Source organism: Centrocercus urophasianus, unplaced genomic scaffold, assembly GCF_019232065.1.
Source record: "Centrocercus urophasianus isolate 14NV4802_14NV808 unplaced genomic scaffold, USGS_Curo_1.0 seq_5, whole genome shotgun sequence".
NCBI classification, from domain to species: domain Eukaryota; kingdom Metazoa; phylum Chordata; class Aves; order Galliformes; family Phasianidae; genus Centrocercus; species Centrocercus urophasianus.
In genome coordinates, this window is record NW_024885088.1 from 5314839 (window position 1) to 5335218 (window position 20380).

Sequence of the window (20380 nt, forward strand, 5' to 3'; positions counted from 1 at the left end):
AAACCGCCCAGTGCAATCGCAGCATGAAGCAGAGACAGACACTTAATGCACCTTGTTCATGTCTGGATCAGTCAATTACACAAGCAGATATTGTAATATCTATTTTTACACTTTCATAATAATACCATTTTCCCTCCTATACCTTATGTAAGTCTCTGATATGTAAGCCTTTAACAAGCTGTTCAAGCCCATGTGCTCAGAGACACGTTCACAGAAATAGTGCCATTATACAGAAGAAGTCTGAGACGCTTGGCAAAATACAGTTAAAATGCATTCTCTCAGCCAAAAAAAAAAATCGAAATTTAATTCTAAGCTGTCTGGCAAACTTCTAAATGTTTCTATTTCTTCTTCAATGTTTTTTAATTGTAAATTAATGCAACACCAGTTACCAGCAGAAATATTGCAAGCACACAAACAGATAAGCTCACATACACAGAGGGTGAGAGAGAGAAAATAAATTGTAGCTCTCAGATCAAAGACTCGATGTAACAGTCCCTGAGAAATAATCAAGTCTGATAACAAATCGTCTCAGTAGTTTTTTTAGCCAAAAACTGTCAGGCAGTCTATATAGATCTACTGTTATCTGTCACTGTCACTTGCATGTTTACATTTAATCAAAAGTCTACTGAAAATTAAGTTCCTATATATACTCTAACTCTATAGCTATCTTTTCTACACCATTACCTATATATATATTGATGAGTGTAATACTTCAACAGATTTTACACAGGCTTTTTATGCAATTATGCAAATTCTGCAAGTTGTGGATGTCTGCATATGACTTTCCTATATAATAAGATCTTCCTGCCCACTTATGCAGACTTCATATTTCAAAGTAACTTATTCCCTGAAAAGGTCTGTGTATTGATGTATCCAATACAATTTCTCAGTGGTACAGCACAAGAATCCAAGCTACTCTATGAGACTATGAAGAAGATAAGCTGGGCATTTTCTGCCACCTTGTGATACAAAGAAGGTATAGCGCTCTTCCTATTCCAAGGCTCCGCAAATTCTCTGACAAATTCATAGTTGTGAAAGCACACTTATTACACAGCAATTAAGAGTTGATAACGGGAAAGTTTAAGGTGCTCCTAGCACAAATTAAAGCAAAAATAAGTTAAAGTTTAAACAGTATTTCTTTCCACAGCCCACAGACATGGATCCAAAAAAAGAAAACATGCGTAGAAACCCCTTCCTATCCACAGTGCTCTAACACCTATGAATCGTAGCACTGAGTGTTAAGTGTTCAGTAGTGCTAAGGGGAAGATCTCTAACAGAGTTTCACATTACCTGCTACAGTAATAAGAATAAACTGTGTCAATTGGGAAGAAAAAAGATAAAGAGTGAGCTAACAGATTCCTTCCCTGCACTGCAAAGCAGTCATCTAGGAGTCACCAAGGAACAGGAGAAAATATAGGAGCAGAGTATGGACTGTCTTTTACATACAAGATGATGAAAATCCTCTTCCACTGCAAGTAGCACAGGTTGCATGGTACCAGCCCCCACCAGAAGTCATGGCAAATAAAAGGGGCCTAAGTTTGGAAGAGGAGAAGGGAAGAGGAAGAGTAACAGACAGCATGTGTGTCACAAAGAGAAACTGCAACTGTTTCTCCTGTAGCTCAACACTTCCTCTCCTCAAATATCTTTCATTTAACTTCTGACAGCTGTCAAAACAGAATGTGATACTACCAGGGCTATAAATGTAGTAGAGGAAGAGCTGATGCTTGAATACAGTGATTTCACAATGTCACGTTGTTCTCAAGTTTGCTCAATAGCCTCGATAACAACAACATTTTATTTTAGGCAGCATTATTCAGACAACCATGGTATTTCTCAAGTAACCTGCAAGAGAAGATATTTCCAGACCTGGGAATTCATTAGATGGCTTTTCAGACCAGCAAAAAACAGGGAGCCAGATCCAGTGAGAGATGCAGAGTGCTCTTTTGTTCAGCAACCTCTAATTTCATGTATTTTAAAGAGTTTGAGATCAGAAGGGAATCAGCTCTTGTGACTAGCATGCCTTCTTGAGCATCCCATATCATTAAACTCCATCTAGATGCCCCTATGTGAAGCCAAAGGCTTCCATTACACTGAAACATCATTCCAGTTCTCAAGTGCAGAAATTGCTGCATACCACAGAGGTGCACGTATGGCTAAGTGGCTGCAGTGGTAGAGCCTGATATGCGTCACCACTGACAGAATCAACTGTGATTACGGGCAATCTATGTCCTATCAGGTAAACCACTCCTGTGCTGTAGTAAAGAAAAAGGTAAAAAAGAAAAACCCTTACAAAACAAGTCCTCAAGACCCAACCCAAGCAAGTATGGGGGAGATGAGAATGAAAACACAATTATTCCCATCTCTGTGGGCAATGATATGTAGTCCTTTAGGATGGGACTTAATGAGAATTGTTATCTCTGTGCAGATCTGCAGGTTCTCTGAAAACTCTGGCAAATACATGGTCTTCGTGGCCCAGTGAGAAAGGAAAGATATCAAGAGAACTTCAATTACAAAAACCAAAAGAGATCATCATGATCCTCCAAGTCACAAAATGGCCATACAATTTATCCCAGAAACTGAAGTTTGATTTTAACAGAAAATATGAAGGACTTCTTAATGATGAATTTATCATCAGCCCCAAAAACTTCTAATATTTTATCATGCTTGCAAATGGCATTTTATTGCAAGGTTGAATTTTGCCTAAGTTCAGCCTCCAATCCTGGATGTTGCTATAGCTTTGTCAGCAGCACTGAAAAGCCCTCCCCCTTCCCAGTACTAGATATAAGCTGGATCGTGCTCAGCATCAATCAGCCCTTCATACTGGCAGGGGCGATATGTATGAGAGCAAATTTTTCAGCTCAACGCAATATCACATTGCCTTTGAGAGAAAGACCATTATTCACACTTTATTTTCACTTCACCCTTGTACTCGGAGCTTAAAAACAAAAACTCAAAATGTATTTGGCACAATTCATATGTCACAGAGGCAAAGTGCTGGGAGCAGCAGACAGAGCTTTCATTCTTGAAAAGCTTTAGAGGATCACACAGAAAACATTAGCTATGGCTGATAAAATGATTGCAATATGGGGTAATTATAACCTTCACCAGAATGAACAGATGCACAGTGACTTCAGTAAAGCTGTATCTATTTATGTCAGCTGAGGACTGACTTTCTCCATCTTTTTTTTAAATCAATAAAAATTGGGCAGAAAAACAGGTTCTTCATAACTTCACAGTAATGACATACCCTAACATCCAGCAGACCCAAATAAAAGCATTTCTACTTTTATTGATTTTTAGTATCTTTCTTGATTAGCTTCTGTTGTCGTCAGATTGGTCTGATCACAGTCAAAATAAACACAGAGTATTTTCTTGCCACAATGGCAAGATTCAAAAACACAAGTGACTGCGGATCCACATGGACTTTTCTTCCTTCCCATTGATGGAGCCTCACAAAAAAAAAAGTTTTATCTTCAGTGTGTACTATGAAAAAATGCTGAGCAGGATGACTCTGCTCAATGAACCCCACCCCCACAAAATATCAGACTCTCTTTAGTGTCTTCATCTGTCCCTGAGATAGGAGAAGAATCGTATGAAATGAAGGGTGAAACTCAAGCAAGTTCTGCAGCCCACATTTCCAATCCTTGCTGCTCTGGAAAGGCTGAAACAGGGAAGAAGTCTTTTTCTTCACTGAAATCAACAGCATTTCATGTTGGCCATAACCACAGTTAGCACCTGAGAATAAAACTTAGTCTCTCATTTTACCTGCCATGCAAATGAAGAATCATTCTGTAATATTTTGACTTTTTTTTTTTTTTTTCCAAATCATATGCTCTACACTGGATATTTTCCTCTGGATCACACACCTACTGTTTTTTGGTATTTCAACTTGTTAGTCATGGATAGACAATTTCAGTGACAAGGGGACACCCAGGTAATATAACCCCTGCATAATTTTTAGGTCAACGAAAGTATTTCATCTCATTTTTTTCTTCTCCTTCAGCCTTGCTTGATGCTACAGAAAGAGAAGCTGAGAGTGTTGTTTGTGCTGGAATCTGCCATCTCTGCTTTCTGCAGATGTTGGTGGGAGGCAGTCAGGTGGGAGTTCTTTATTAAAAACATTATCAGCATTTCAAACACAAACTGCATTTTCACAGGAACTTAACTGACTTTTGCTAATGAAACCCACATTTTCTCCTCAATTATACTGACTGCATTTTCTAGTTTGGCATTGGAGCTATTGAGATGATGATTCATAAAGTAGCTCTTATCCATTTACAAAGGGGAAAACTACTATTAAACCAGCAAATTAAAATCAATATAATTTAAAAAAAAATTAACAAGTACGGGTTGAAGTTGACAAGGATTTCTGCTTTTTCCTTCTACACAGTGATCCTGTTCTTGAATATACAGTTATCTGTGTGCCTCTGAGAAAAGAATGTAATCCTTATTGTTTAGGATTACAATAGAAATATAAAAGCTAGACTGTGATTAAACACACCAGTCAATAACTCACTTCTATTTCTCCTCTCTTCAGTATTACAAGCCAGCTTGCTTCTCTCTCAGATACTCATCTGTGATTAACTTGCTTTAATTTATCTAAAAAGTGTCCATGAAGACTTCAGGCACAACCCAGTGAACATCTGTCCACTTTCTTTCTATCCGTATAATTTAGGGTTGGGCTCTGGACCATCCCACACAGCTGTGTTTCCCTAAGTGACATTCTGGTGTCACTTTAAAGATGGGAATGTCACAGTTTAATGTTGCCCATCACATTAAAATCTTTTTGTGATTCTAGATAATAATGGCACGTTATGATAATCTGACCAGCCCTGACTTGTCAAAACCAAAAATCTTTATCTGGAGAAGCATGAGACTTTAACAGTGGAGAAGGCACAATGTTGAATGTTAGAACTGCTTTAATCTTTCCTGGAGGTTGTATGGATATTTTTGGTTCTTATTTGCAGACTATCGTGGAGATCAGTCTTTCCCAGATTCTTTTCAAAATGCTCACGACACTTGTTAGCTCTGAAGAAGTCAAGGACAAGTCACATCCAGTTCTTCGCCTTCACAACTACCACAGATTGGTTCCCTGATAATGAACAGAAAATCAGATAGAGAAAACAGAGGGAGGTATTTCGGAAAGCTTGTATCTGGGTACAGCCCATTTTGCTTCATGTACCTACTCATCTTTTTCCAGCAAACTGGATTTCTTGCCAGGGCCAACTGCCAGCACAGTCTCATCTACAAGGAACAGTTATAATCATAGCACCTTATTCACATCTTCTTCCATCTTGGCTGCACTAGAGCAATGCAAAATACCTAGCATGAAGTACTCTGTATGCTCCAGAAAACCCATGATTCTATCAGCAACGCAGCCTGCCTATCAGACCTATCCATGAGCAGGTCACCAAGATTCCCAAAAATTCCCATGTTTTCATCATGAGGGTGCTCAAGCACTGGAGCAGACTTCCTATAGAGGTGGCTGGTGCCCGTGTCTGTCAGTGTTCAAGGAGTATTTTAACAATGCCCTCAAAAACATGCTTTGACTTGGCTAGTCCCAAGGTCAGGCAGTCCGACTCAGTGATCTCTGAAGGTCCCTTCAAACGCTCCATTCCATTCTGTTCTGATCTGTTCTGTTTTATTCTATTCCATACCATCCCACCCTGTCCCATTCTATCTTCCCATGAAACTCTGTATGGAATGCGGAAGAGGTCATGCATCCATGGTGCAGTGAATCTCTTCAGCCAGACTGATGCTTACACAGGGAGAGGACTCAACCTTCTTCTCTAAGAGCACAGAACATAAACTGTATCACTTTTGACAATACGTATTTTCTGTGTTACCCTCCTTTGACAGAAATATACAGAGGCATGTAATTAATAGTAACATGCCTATTAAAAATAAGCAAACTGATGAAAAGAAACGCTAACCAGAACACTCAGCTGCACATGCTTCTTCCCAAAGGGAAAGCATGAGAGAAGAAATAGCTTACAACAGATGTTAATCTTTCTGCTTACTGGAAGGCGTTCCAAATACAGTGACAAGCACAGTATAAAAGCTTATATAGAATAAAACAGATTAACAATATATTTTTTAAGGGCTACACTTTTCAGCCAGACCTATGCAAACCTTTCCCTTAAAAAGCAATTTTGTTTCCATGCTTTCTGCATGCATACAGGCAATGAATATTAAATATTGGAAAACCCTTTGCTAGGTTATACACCATGCTGATTAAGATACCTTGAATTAGATTATGCCTCCTTCTCCACTAGCATTCCAACACATCCCCTTTGAAGTGCAGTAGGTTATGTAGCAGAAAGGTGCACGACATGCCTTAGGAGATTATAGTCCTTTTCTCCTCTGACACTGTAATAATGACTTTGCCCAATTCCATTGTTCCGTACTCAAACAAACAATAAAACACTTTTGTCTCTCTTGAACAATTCAGTTTAACTTCTGATACAGACATGCACATCAGACAGCTTCTTTCCCAGCTTCACAAAGGCCAAATCACTTATAGTAATAATAATTTTTCCATTTTTTTATGCCTATGCCCAGTCTTCACATATTACATTCGAAAGTAATGATTGTTTTAGACTTAGGATACAAACAGAGAGGTGCTTTGCCACAGACCAGTCTGTGAGAGCACTTTTCCTGCTGTTGCACAGCGCAGGTGCTGGCTAGAAGGGTTGTTTTCCTTTCAAGAAATTTTCCACAAGTACTGTCACCAAGGAAGCCAGGAGTTGGTTTGGGTACACATGTGAAGAGAAGTGGCAGCTGCTAGTGGAACTGTGCGGATGATAACTATGACATCAAGTGTTATAAATGCAAATGTGCTTTTAGGTTATGGGAACATGTAGAGACCACAGCCTCTGGTTGGGCTCATGCTGTACCTGCAAAGAAAAAAAGTAGGGTAACAAAGCCATTTCTGCCCCAATGCAGCCTACAGTCTAGTGACTGAATGCAGATCCTACTGAATGACACACAATAAAATCACTCCTGAAGAGAAAAAATAGGCAGCACTTGACAGCAGAATTGGCTAGGGTCTATTGAAAAACATGCACATGTTATGTAAAACAGTTCCTGTTTCTGTTCACCATTAATCTACGTGATAGTTCCACCATGTGCTTCTGCCACACAGCTCTGCACTATTCTAGTCAGGAATGTCATGAGCAAAGCAATCTCAAGCCCTGCCTTCAACCAAGAGTGGAAAAATAGGTCAGGGAAATAGCATTATAATCTGATTTAACTGCTCTTCAAATCATCACAATCTCTCTATTAATTTCAACAAGAACTGGATTGGCCCAAATTACAGACAACAAAATGGGAGGTTTATTTTAATACCTTGACTGCTTTATTTATTCCAGCTCCGCTGGAAGAACTGAAACTAAGATTTTTTTTTCATGTGCCTTCAAGTGGATACACTGAGTGACATTTCTATGTAAAAAGGTTCAAACAAACAGATTTTCTGCACCTCAGCAGGAATCTGGAGCCCCAGCCTGCAAAGGGGCCACCCCTCCTTACAGTTACTGAGTGCCGTCGAGCAGAGGAACAGCTTGAGAATTAGAGCGCATCACCTGTGTGTTTCAGTATAAGAACTCCACAAGTTGCTTCTGAGAGTGAAGTGGAGAGTCTGCAGTTTAAAAATATCTCACTCAACTGGAAGCCTCAAAGGCCAATGTAAGATGAAAAATTAGATCTGGATTGTCCTGCTCTGCTCTACGCTTTTATGTCCTCATCTCAAGTCCTGTGTGCAGGTTTGGGCATCAAAATACAAGAAGAACATAAAACTATCAGAGAGCATCCAAAGGAGGGCTGCAAAGATGGTGAAAGGTCTGGAAAGGAAGATGTATGAGAATCAGCTGAGGTTCCTTGGTCCCTCTTGAGCCCAGAGCAGAGGAGTTTTGCTTTGGGTGGTGCTGTGTGGGATCATGAGTTGGGCTTGTCGATCCACTGTGAATCCCTTTCAAATGCAGATATTCTATTATTCTATAGAACTAAAATCCCAAACATTGCAGCCCATAGCAGAAATTGTGTTTACTTGATGAAAACAAAAATAACCGCATATTCTGGAAAAAAAAAAATTTAGAAAAAAGTCTGCCAAAGAATCTTGTTTTGGCTAATAATGAATGCCTAAAGAAATATTGTTTGTATTATGCAATGAACTTGTAATTAATGTTTGTTTGTGCTCTCTTTAATAGCAGTACTGCAAAAAGTGATGGGATTTTGCTATCATTTGTGAATATGCAAATTTTGAATCTTTATTCCCCATATGGAAGAGCTCCCAGGGGGTCATATCATAAACCCATGCAAATGATCAAAATAAATTTGTAATTTGTATCCATACAAATGTGGAGAATGAGAAAGCTGCATGTATTGTTTCCTGTAAGTATAGCTAAGTGCCTCGGTTTACTTGTATGGTGATTTTCTGGTTGACTGCATTGAGGTAAATCAAGAGTCTTGATGAGGAACAATGAAAGCATCAAAATATAAATACAAAGGACCATATCAGGCCTTCAACCACTCCATAGATAAGAAGAGAGGAACATATAGATTATGTTAGATGATGATTAAGCCAGTCCAAGAGATTGTCCCTGTACCTGATGCTACAGTAGCACAAACTGCAGTTAAACTTAGCTGCTTGAGTAAGAAGGTAGGCATGCTGGTGGGCTTTGGGCTTACTGAAACCTTTGCTGCCATGATTTCATTGCTCTTAGGGCTCTTCATTATCCATTAGCAAAGCCAGACGTTGCACAGGTGGAGGTTGGGGAAGGTTAGGATGCAGAACAATGTTCAGCCTTGGATAATATGCGTGAATATGGACATTGTACTGCTTCAGTCTTTTGTGTGATAGGTTGCATTCTAGAGGTGTAATGAATTCTGGTTTGTTGTGAAAAAGCTGTCCCTTTAATTTGCTGCTACGAGGGCACTGGAGTAAGGTTTTAGCAAATGCCAAACTCATTCCAGCCCTACTTGTTAATATGTTTGGGCAACAGTGACAAAGCTGCCTCTCAGAAAATCAGTCCTGGAATGGTAGCATTGCACCACCAACTCAGAACAAGGTACACAAGCTATGGAGGTCACCCAGGCGGGACAAAATAAGGTTAGTAGCCAGCCTGCCCTGTAACCAAAACTGATGCACAATAGCTAAGAGACCATGGATTGTGACAGGACTCAGTAAAGCATGTTTTCCAGCTCCTCCTGGAAGATACTAAACATCCCTTCATTTCCAAAATAATTTCAGAATGAAAACTTGATCTTTGTTAAACATCGAGCAGAAAGTTTTGGTGGGTGGGAGAGTTCTTCTCCAGGAAATGGTATGGAAATTTTAAAGTTCTCTGCAGGCTTTGAGCAGGAGATGAACATACAGACCAGAATGAGCTGCAGAGGAGACAGCTTGCAAGTGGGGGAGGCTATTGCTGAAGGAGATCTAGGCCTGTGAAAACTCAGAAAACACATAGAACATAAGTACTCCTGATAATGAGGTCTTATATGTAGCTGCATACTTTAGTTTTAGTTATGATAGAAGTGAGATTGCTGTGTGGTTATTTCCAATGTTGTCTGTATGAAATAGAAAATTTAGTAAACTATGGTGCAAGGCTGCTGCAGAAACATTGATATTTCATTAATACTAAGTAAAATTGCAAAAATAGGCCTGAAATTAAAGACTGTTCTAGAACACAGACGAAAAAGAGAAATACAAATACAAATACTGCCATGAGCTCAAGAGAAAGATAGATAAAAAAACATGTTATTCCACTTTTTTCAACTCTTCAAAATTGAATCTAACACAAGGAAAATTTTTCTGTTTAACAGAACATCGATGCTTCTCTAAGTGCAGCATTTTCAATGCCATCATCACTGCTAAAACATAACCTTAACAATAATTTAAGTCCCTGTTACAGGTCTTTCCAATGCTCTTGAACTTCATCTATTTCCAGGAACAATCTGCTCATCTTTGACACCCCAAAATGGCAAAGAATCAATGTGTCATTATGCCATAAGAACAGCTGAAAAGCAAAGACTTGAACTTGATAAGAAAACTATGACCTTCACTTTATGTTCACAGCTTTGTTTTCTACAAAATGTAATTTAAAGAGAGAATTTAAGAACTTTATCTTGGAAATACAAATACTCCTTCCTCCAGGCAGATTTAGTTCATAGATCTGCTACTAGATTCTGCCACTAAAAAAATATTAGAAAAAAAATAAATAAAGGAACAATAGGAAGACCTAACATTGAATTCAATGTTAGAAAAATGTTCAAATATGAAAAATAGACCTGTGAGGGCTACACAAAGAGCAATACATCCGCACTTAATAATCATGACTCAGAAAGAATAACCACTACGCATGTTGAAAATGACATCTAAAGCTTTTGAGAAGGGCTGAAATGGGGAACAAAGTGTATGATTAGGGAAACTATGCTGGATATTCAGAAAAGAAAATCCAGGTCTCAAAGTGTGAGCATAGATGACCTAATACTTTCACCTCTACACAGACTCTCAGTCTGGCATCTGGGTTAGCTGAGACAAAACTCTATACTGGGATAAACAGAGATAAAGTAAGTTAGAAAAAGAATGTTTGAGTCTAAATCCTGAACAGAAAGGTTAATACTTCCACCTCCCTTTTTTAATTACAGATTTGCAGATTTTTGCATTCATGATTTGTGATTCATTTTACAAAGCCTAAATTTACAGTTTGCCATATGTATTTTGTTCTTTCACAATGAATCTGAGTTGTTTTTTTTTCTTATGACTTTTCATTGTGCTAACAGTATACTCCCAAAATATATCTGATATTTCTTTTCTTCACAAATTGGAGAAAATCATAGCTCTGCTTTTTAACTCACTGAAGGTGAGTTGCCCAGTAACATACAAGATCTACTAAATTTGTTCAGTCAAATGGGTGTGCAAACCTACACAGACTTTGGCACTAGATGGGAACACAGCATATTAAACAACACATGGAACTGTATTTCGTACCTGAGGTAGCACTGCTGGTCCTTGTCCTGCCAACCTCTGCAAGGAGCTGACCTGAGGAACCTTAATGGGCACTGCAGTGATAGTTCCCAAAGTCTGTTGAAAAAAAAAAAAACAAACACAAAACAATAGAACAAGGATTAAAATACGGGCATAGCTTGCCCAGGCTCTACTCTACACAGAGCTTCCCTTCCCAATCCACTTGGACTGAAGAGTTACTTTCCCTTCTCTTTAACTTCAAAGAACTGCTCATTAAAGCCAGTGCCTTCTTAGAGCATCTTCTAACTATGAGTGCGAAGGATGTGCCTCATTATTGTGCATTGGGTGTATTTTTTTTGGTACACACAGCAAACAATCATGTGGCAACAACAGAAGACTGTCTAGGCTTGTTTTCAAAAGAAAGGTGAAATGCACCATCACAAGACTTCAAAATGTGCACTAGAAGGTGATGCACTGCATGGTTGCCAGGGTCATAAGAGAAGTTCACTGTGTTTAGTAAACATTAAATACTGAATTATTAAAATGGGAAGCTACTTATAAATCTGCTTTAACACACTGTAACATAACATTCATCTAGGACAGCTGTTTATCAGGGTGGGGAATGGTCTCAAACTGAGACGGGGAGCTTTAGGTTAGATATTAGGAGGAAGTTTTTCACACAGAGGGTGGTGACACACTGGAACAGGTTGCCCAAGGAGGCTGTGGATGCCCCATCCCTGGAGGCATTCAAGGCCAGGGTGGATGTGGCTCTGGGCAGCCTGGTCTGGTGGTTGGCAACCCTGCATATGGTAGGGGGGCTGACACTACATGATCATTGTGGTCCTTTTCAACCCCAGTGCATTCTTTGATTCCATGACAGCATCCATTTGGGCCAATGCAGCAGCTATTACCATCTACCTGTATTCACCCTTCCCTCAAATAAGAATTTGATTAAAAACTTATTTAAGAGATCTGACGTAGTTCCTTCAATGAGTAAATGTCTTTCTCATAAAGATACTTTTCTAAGCAGAGAGCCTGTTAACCCAGTAATGTCTTTCTCACTTATGAATACAGAAGGACATCAACAGAACAAGTAAAACATGCTTTTGTAATACTGTCAAATACATTTAAATTCCCCTTCTCCCCCTAAAAAAATCTCAGTGACTGTTCAGCCTCACTACTTTGCTGGCTTTTCATCCATCTATAGTGATGTAGATAGAGGTATGACATTTATTTCAGACAGTCTGAATGGTAGATCTTTTTCAAGACACCCACAGATGATTCTGAAATACTGAATCTGAGATGTTGTAAATAGCTTGTACTTCTTTCCTTCAAAAAAAAAAAAGATAACTCAGTGGGTCCTACATCTAAAGAATATTTCTAGCTTTTCCCCTTTACCTTCCACTCATTCACCCCGTTATGCAGTTCATATTTCAGTTAACTGGCCAGTATTCTTAAGACAAGTTTGTATAACTTCTATCTAATGTTTCCTAATTGCTGTTGGAATAATGTGGCAATATATGCAAGAACATGACTGCCATTATAAGAACATGGGAGACATAGTCACTGGAAAAAAAAAAAAAACACAAAACAAACCTGAAAAAATGTATTTGGTTGCTAGAAACGACTAATAACAAAAGAAAAACAGGTTCCAGTGAATTTCTCTGAACTTAAGTCTCCTCAGAACAAAGATACGGGATCATGGACAGCAAAATAAAATATGCTAATGTTACCCCAAACTGATAATGAAATTTGTCAATAAAAATGAAAGTATAATTAAGTCAGTTCAAGCAAAGAGAGACTGTGTTAGGTCCGTGTTGATGTGTTCTTCTCAGACTTCAAAATCAGAGTAATAAAATAGTCTGCTTCATTTTAACTACAGTGTTTGATAAGAATGCCATGCATTTTCATGCATAATATTTTTAATAAAGCTGTCATACAGAGCTTATGTTTCAACACTGCCACTTTTCTTTGAGATACTTGGTTGTGTGGTTTTGTATCTTCAAGAAAGTTTAAAAATTGCCAGAGTCAATCACCAAGGAGAGTTGTATATCTGTAAGCATGCAAGATCATTTTTCCTGTGTGCTCATAGATTATCAGTACCCGCCTGGATTGCCCAAGTAAAAATATACCCCAAAATTTGTCTTGACCAAAGAGAGAAAAAAAAAAACCAACACCATTTCTACCTCAAGACACAGGAATTAGCAAGTTTTACCTTCCCACATGAGTACTGTCAGCAAAGTGAGGAAGTGAATGGGGTGTTTCCACTGCAGCTATCCCTATAGAGGGACATATAGAATAAAAACAGGAAGGATACAAAAAACTATCTGCGTGAATGGCTTGTTTGCCCTCTCTACCATATGATGGCCTTACACGCTGGGGAGGATGACACAAGGAATTCCTGAAGGGAAGGAGAACTGGAGAAGCCACTTGCTGTATGGCCACCTTGTAGATGTAGTACTACTCCCTGCTTTGTATTATCATGAGCTACATTAACTCAGCTCAGTTGTTTTTCCTTTTACAATGGACAACAAAAAGGAATTTACAAACTCAGATAATCTGAAAATTTACATATTTCATGCAATATGATGCACATTTTCTCCACATCCCAGCACTATTAATTAACAATATTTAATTAACAATAATTCTTTGGTAATGCAGTGAGCCCAGGTTTTCCCTGCAAACATCACAACTTCTCATGGGCTGCACATAACCCACAACTGCGAACTGTAACAAGAAGTTCCTCCTTTAGGAAGGTCATGCTTAAAGTGTGGCTTCTTACCTTTTCTATACATTCCACCACAGACCTTGAAAACTCATATTCAGATATTCATATTCCTGCAGATAGGACTGGATTTGCAAGGATTTTCACACCATCCAACAGAATACCATGTATCAAAATCAGAAGTGCTGACACTGAATGAAATTGGGAATTGACTATAAAGATAAGAATCAAATTACTCAGAAGTTAGATAAGATGTGGTTATCAACTGTTCGGATGCACAGAAATTTCACGTGAGTAACAAATCTCCTTTTTTGTACTACTTCAAATATCAACCACGGGAGGAGAAAAAAAATGTGTCTGGAATAGAATGCCTCTATCCTCTGAGAAAGGAGCTCATCTCAGCCTCTAGGTGCATTGCTGTGCCAGTTCTGTTATGTTTAAAAACACACAGCGCTGGAGCTGTGAACATGAATGATAAGAAACAAAAAAAAAAAAGCCATAAAACTGCTCTATGCCGTTCTCTTGGCTTCACCTGAAAACAAAGGCAGGATGTATTGTCTGTGGGTATCAGAGGAATGAACTATCATTAGTTCTGTCACCTGCGCCCTGAAAAAATTCTTCAGATTTATTTTCCTGAAGTAGGAGTTCTGCAGCCATCTCAAGAGAGCAAAAACAAATTACGGCATTCTTGGGTTATGAAATTTTCAGTGACAAAGATGCAGCCTACTGTTTACAAATGTTTTTATGGTAAGGATCTGTTATTTAATATTCAAGCAGTGTCAGCGCATAAATCACATGGCTGAGGGAAAATTCAAAATTTTGATCTCACTCAGTAATAATGGCACTGTAGTACATTCAGACAGGAGTCTATTTAAGAATCTATTTTAATATTCACTCTTTGTGTTAGTTTGTTATTGTCTCTCAGCATGGAAAATAAATAGGTCAAGATGTTGTACAAGCAGAATTCAGCAACAGAAAACTGAACTGTTCCTAGAACACATCTCGTCTTTTATCTCAGAGAACTCAGTACTACTGTCTCCATTTCAGTGATGAAAAAATTGACATTTGGAGGCAAAATAACGTTGTAAGGGCTAAACTTCTGTACAGTGGAAAAGCAAGCCAGACTTCCCATTTCAAGTGTCTGATCCACACTGTTGATTAATGTCATCTTGTCTGTTGATGCAGAGCCACATTTGACTCAGCTAACTTTTAGGTCAGTGACAACTATTTTCACTCCCAAACTGTCCAGGCTTGCCGTGGTGAGCCTGAAGGATCAAACACTCTTCACTCACTAATCCCACACCTTAATTTCCACCTGTGCGGGGTTTTATTTTCTCCTTCCCTTTTTCCAATTTGTCCAAAGAGCAAGCTGGTGCACATTCTTATAAACCTTTAATTAACAAGCTGAAAAGACATTTTTCTGGCAGTGCCTGACCTTTAAGCACTTTGTACGAATTTATCGATACCAGCAGAAACAATAATTTAAAAGGTTATTTTATGAGTGCTGAATAGTTTATGGCAGCACTTTTGTCAAGATAAATGAGTTTCTTATTACTACATTTACAGCTCTGAGCATTTTAATAAAAAAGGTCTATAAAAGTCAAAGATAACTTCAAATCTTTCTTCTATCTAAGTCTGCTTGGGTTTTTCTGCTGACCCCCTGAAATACCTACAGTGTGGAAAGAGAACCAAAATGAGAAGTGACACGGGGAAATTAAGAGCCAAGTTTCTGTTTGCCTACAAACAAGCAAGTTCACAGTGTACGAGATCTGCAGTTTAAGCCCTTGAGTAAATGTCACCCAGTAGCATGTTCTGAAGGGTCACATTTTGAATTGCAAAAACAGGTGAAGAGATGCAAGTTAAATAATATGGATATAGGTTGCTCCAAAAGTAATACTTTCTGTTTATTTCCATGGAAACTACATCAGATACGAAGAGCACAATAACACTATTTGATAGAGCACATTCTCAGCTACAGAAAACTATTTTTCAACATACTCTCCATCATTAGCTATGCATTTTTGCCAACAATGAACAGGAACCTGCATGCTGCGCTCATAAAAATCTCCATGGCTGCCTGGGATGTGGATTTCATGCTGCTGTCACCACTACTGAAATGCAACCCCCACCACCTCTCTGTGCTAAGATCCATGGTTTGGTCTCCATCAACACTGAGCAAGCATTGATGAATATCAAAGGATGCCATTTTTTCCACATGGAGGAATTCAGTTGCATACCTTTGCTTCATATGCACTTCCATCTCAGACACCATTTTGCCAGACTGCCCCTCTGCTGCCATCTGTCACACAACAACAAAATGTAATGAAATATTGATGGGAGGGTTCAACTTCTACTGTCATACCACCAGCATCACCCTCAGATGTCATGGGCCAACATAATAAAATAGGAAGCATCTTGTTCAGACAGCCCCAACGAGTAGTTTGCTACAATATGTAACAATTAATAATAATATCTTAAAAGAAAACTAATCCTGACACCTCAAAAGTGAAGGATACAGTTGCATTAAAGAACAAAAAATAGTTAAGCTTGTGTTAAAAAAAAAAGGGGAAAGTTTAGAAGATCCTGCTAAATGCAGCTAAAAAAATAGAATCATTTCTCACCATTAATTCTATTAATGCTCAATAGCATTGCAACTATTGGCTTTATCTTTTCCTCCAATGCTTCTTCTGAATAAAATCAACATTCTCCCTTGATCCAAGCTCTCAGAGTTAACTGAGAAGCAGAAGTGTGTGGGGACATTGGCAAGTGTAAGACATAAAACATGAAACAAAGAACATGGACAGAACATAAAAATTTAAAGGACAAAGACCAGAGATGCTGAGCCACAAATAGGGATGAGATTTACATTGTTGGTGATCAGACTAAAGGCTGTATGTTCAATTTTCTACTGCTTGCTATCTTACGCCTTCATTAGTCAATTCCTGAGTTTTTATTATTTTATTTCATTTATTATTTGTGATTTTAGTGAACTTCTGCATCTCAGCCCTGAATAAATACACATAAACATGTATCTGTACATGCGCACACAGGTATGTATCTCTTTTTTTACTGAAAGATATTTGAATATTAATCAGCTTTGATAAATAGATTTGTCAGACCATCTCTTGCTATGTTAGCTTTGAATTACAAATTCTTCTCCATCACCCCTCATTTAGATGCACTAATAAAAGCTTAAGGACCTGTTCCTACAATTCAACACCCATCTGAAGTCATTGATGAGCTTGGTAGACGAGTAATTTCAGCTTAGATCACATACATAGAACTGTAAGCAGCCACAACTCCTCTCCCATTCTCTAATTATTCCAGTACAGGTGAAACCTCCGAAATCAATCCCTGTAGAGAATCAGACTCAGTGATCTGAACCTTGCAGAAGGTTAAATAGCCATGTAGTTTCAAAAGCCTGCTCCTACAGCATGTTACCAAAATAAATACTTAACTTGGGAACATATGGGTTTGTTGTAGCTTAGCAGAAGAGTTCAAATTATTTGAGTTCAACTGACACTGCATTGCTGTATTATTTGCAAACTATTTTACACTGACATAAATAATGCAGCGCAAACATTGTGTTCCTTCAATGTACTACAGAAATACTAATCTTTTCCTTTTTAAGTACACATGCATCTCTTTAAGATCTAGGTCTTCTTCCCACTGCAAATAAGATATCTAAGCTATTAAAAAAATGTTTTTGTCTGTTATGTGTTCAATATTGGCAACAACAGTTTTACAGAATGGATTTTTAATGTGGTAGTGACAGGGGAACAGATTGCTATGGCAACAGCAAAGATGAAAATTCTTAACCTGAATGGATCGTCACTGAAGTAATTGCAGGTTTTTTTACCCGTTCTACATCCATTTTACAACTTGAATGCTGCATTCAACCTTGAGCTTGCTTTATATAAAAGCCAAGCACTGTATGCAACCTCCAAGTTCATTTGACTTCAAACTTGCTGCGCCTCAGCTCAATAATCTTGGATAGTTACTGTTCTCTAGCTAACCTAAACAGTGGAACGCTTTTATTTTTCCATATAATCACCCAGTAAAATCACAGTGTGCATGGATGTAACTGAAGTTTCTGCAAGACATATGCATATGCATTTTTTCTTTCCCCCCCTGTGCCAAACTTGTACCAAAAAAAGGCACCTTTCTAAATCTCAAATCTGTTGTGAACACAACCCTGCAACCAAATTTTTCACTGCTTCTGTGTTATTCATCCTCATTGGCAAGGAAGTCCACATGTGGTAGCAAAGCTAGTTGGACATATCAGAGAGGAATAAGCAGAAGGAAAGTAGAATTTTCTGCTGTCACCACAGCTCCAAGGCTTTTCAGGGCACCATTTAATATAATGCTATCTCACAGCATTCAGACTTTTCAGAGAACTGTCTTTAGTTCTTGCTGCTTGCGCATCCCCATCTGGACAACCTTGGATACACAAACACAGTTTGATGACACTGTGGACAAGTATTCTGGCAATGGAATGTTGCATGAAATTAATGACTTTCTTGCTTTAGAAGATCCATGCCTCCTTCCACAAGAGGATGAAGAGCTGCGCCAAATACTTATCCTTAAACACAGCTTCCATCACCTTATTTACTGGTTAGTATCTTTTTTTAAGACCCTGTCATTTTTATCAAAAGAAAGAGTCAGCATTTTTCTTCAGTCATTAGATCACACTCTAAGTTTCTTTAAGAAAAAAGTTCAGCTATGCAAACTGCATTAAGATGAAGATACCTGTTCTGCGGCTTGAAGCTTTATTCAAAAATCAAACCCAATTAATGATCTCCACCTCCTGCACAAATGAGTACGGTCTCACTGAGCTGCACAACACTGCTCTGCAACTGTGATCACACCTAGAGTCTGTTACACAGCTTATTCAGAGGGTTTGCTGTTAAACTAAGCTCTTCCAGGTCGATGTTGTTTTTAATGACTAATGCCTTCAAATTACTTATTCTCTGTTTACTGTCTCTGAAAGTATATTTCAGTAAAGGGGAAAGTGTATGTAGAGCAGAGCCTTGACTCTCAAGCTAGATCGAGCAGGAGCAAAACCTCCAGCAGAGGCACGGCAGTAAAGGCACTGCTGCTGCATCCCTACTGCAGGATATGAAGGCTGGGATGAGAAGGTGGTGGGAAGAAAAATAATGGGAGAAATGACCATTGTTCTGTACCGACTGAGGAACCCTTGCCTGCTGGAATGGCCCACACAGGCTCCCGTCAGCTACAAGAAATGAAGAGTGCCTTCCACATCATTCCACCCAAAGGGCTCAGAGCTGGTTTAGCAGTTCAGGCTCTGACTTTTATTATGCATTCTTCAGTCACTCTGGAAACGTGAGGGGAGTGACAGCTTGAGACGATCTTATTGCTCACTGCCACACAGTCCTTTTTGTCAGACACATAGCAGAGCTAATTCAACTTGCTAACCAGCATGAAGAAAGTTTTCTCCTGGTTGAAATATGTGAGGAAGAAAGCAACAAAATAAAGGCAAGGGGAAGAGCAATGTTTCGTAGCCGGGGATGGAGAAGGGGGATGAAAAACACAAAAGCAGGGGAAAAGAAAAATGGCCTGATGGTGCCAACCTTCATGGAAAAAGCAATTTATTTGATGAACTCAGCTCTCATGACTGCTTGCTGTTACCGAAAGTAGCTTCTTTGAGCATAAGCCTGGGGAAGGAACGTGAAGTCTTTGCCAAAAATTCACATTAAGCATGTTTAAATTTTACTTATAATTTTACTGTTAAAATAGTTAGAAGAAAGGAAGCAATAATTTTACCAAGAAATGTTCGTCTGAATATACATAACATCCCATAAGCTTGCTGTATTTATTTTTTAGGCAGGCTACTCAGCAATATTGAGCCACCTGCCCATCAACAAACCCAGTGGGAAATACTGCCTTAGTACAACACGGCTGAATTACCGTTCTTATTGAATTCTTAACTTCACCATTCCACAGTTCTGGGATTGCAGCTGTGCAAAATCTTTGTAATGTTATTTAGGTGCCTTCTTCTAATTAAAAGAAAATACTCTGAATACAGCACATTTTTTAGTTTTGGAAGGTGATATACTCTACAGAAAGCACGTAAAAATGTAAATGATACATCAAGGATCCAAACAGAAAGCCTGATCTTCTATATTGATTTGTTAGATAGTAATAGGATTTGGCAAATTATACTTGAATTAATATGTATACATATAGATACATATATATATCATTATATATATATATCTGTACATATGAGAGTTTTGAGCTCAAGACAGTTAAATTTACTTCAGCAGTGCAATATTTTTGAAGATCCCGTATAAACTTCTTGCTAAAAATAAAAGACAAAGGAAAAAAGTAAGTCCTGTGTTTTCAGCTTATGTACTTAGCTAATAACGTCTTCATAAAGGCAGCACCATGAACCGTTACCAACCATGATTCAGTTCAACAAAGGTCTGTGTGTATATCCACACTGAGATCATCGCAAAGATCAGGATATCAATCCATAATCATTCCCAGAAACAAAAGGGGAAAAACTTCTTTCTTTAACTGGACAATGGTATCTCAAATCCACATAAACTGCCAGGGAGCTAACTTTACTATCTTTTAATTTTTCAGAATGACTGTCTGTAACAAAAAAAGTTTACTTATATAATGCTCTTGACCCCAAAAGCAAAATGCTGACAAAGGATGCTACGTAT

The 20380-nt window shown here is 38.4% G+C and overlaps 1 protein-coding gene across 3 annotated transcripts in view; it reads right to left on the reverse strand.

Moving 5' to 3' along the window:
- The window catches only part of PHF21B (PHD finger protein 21B), a 155209-nt gene that overhangs the window by 27865 nt on the left and 106964 nt on the right, over positions 1-20380 (reverse strand). For all 3 annotated transcript variants that reach the window (XM_042835027.1, XM_042835026.1, XM_042835028.1), the window contains one exon: positions 10988-11080. In XM_042835027.1, coding sequence (XP_042690961.1) covers positions 10988-11080 — 93 coding nt within the window. The remainder of the gene's footprint in view (positions 1-10987; positions 11081-20380) is intronic.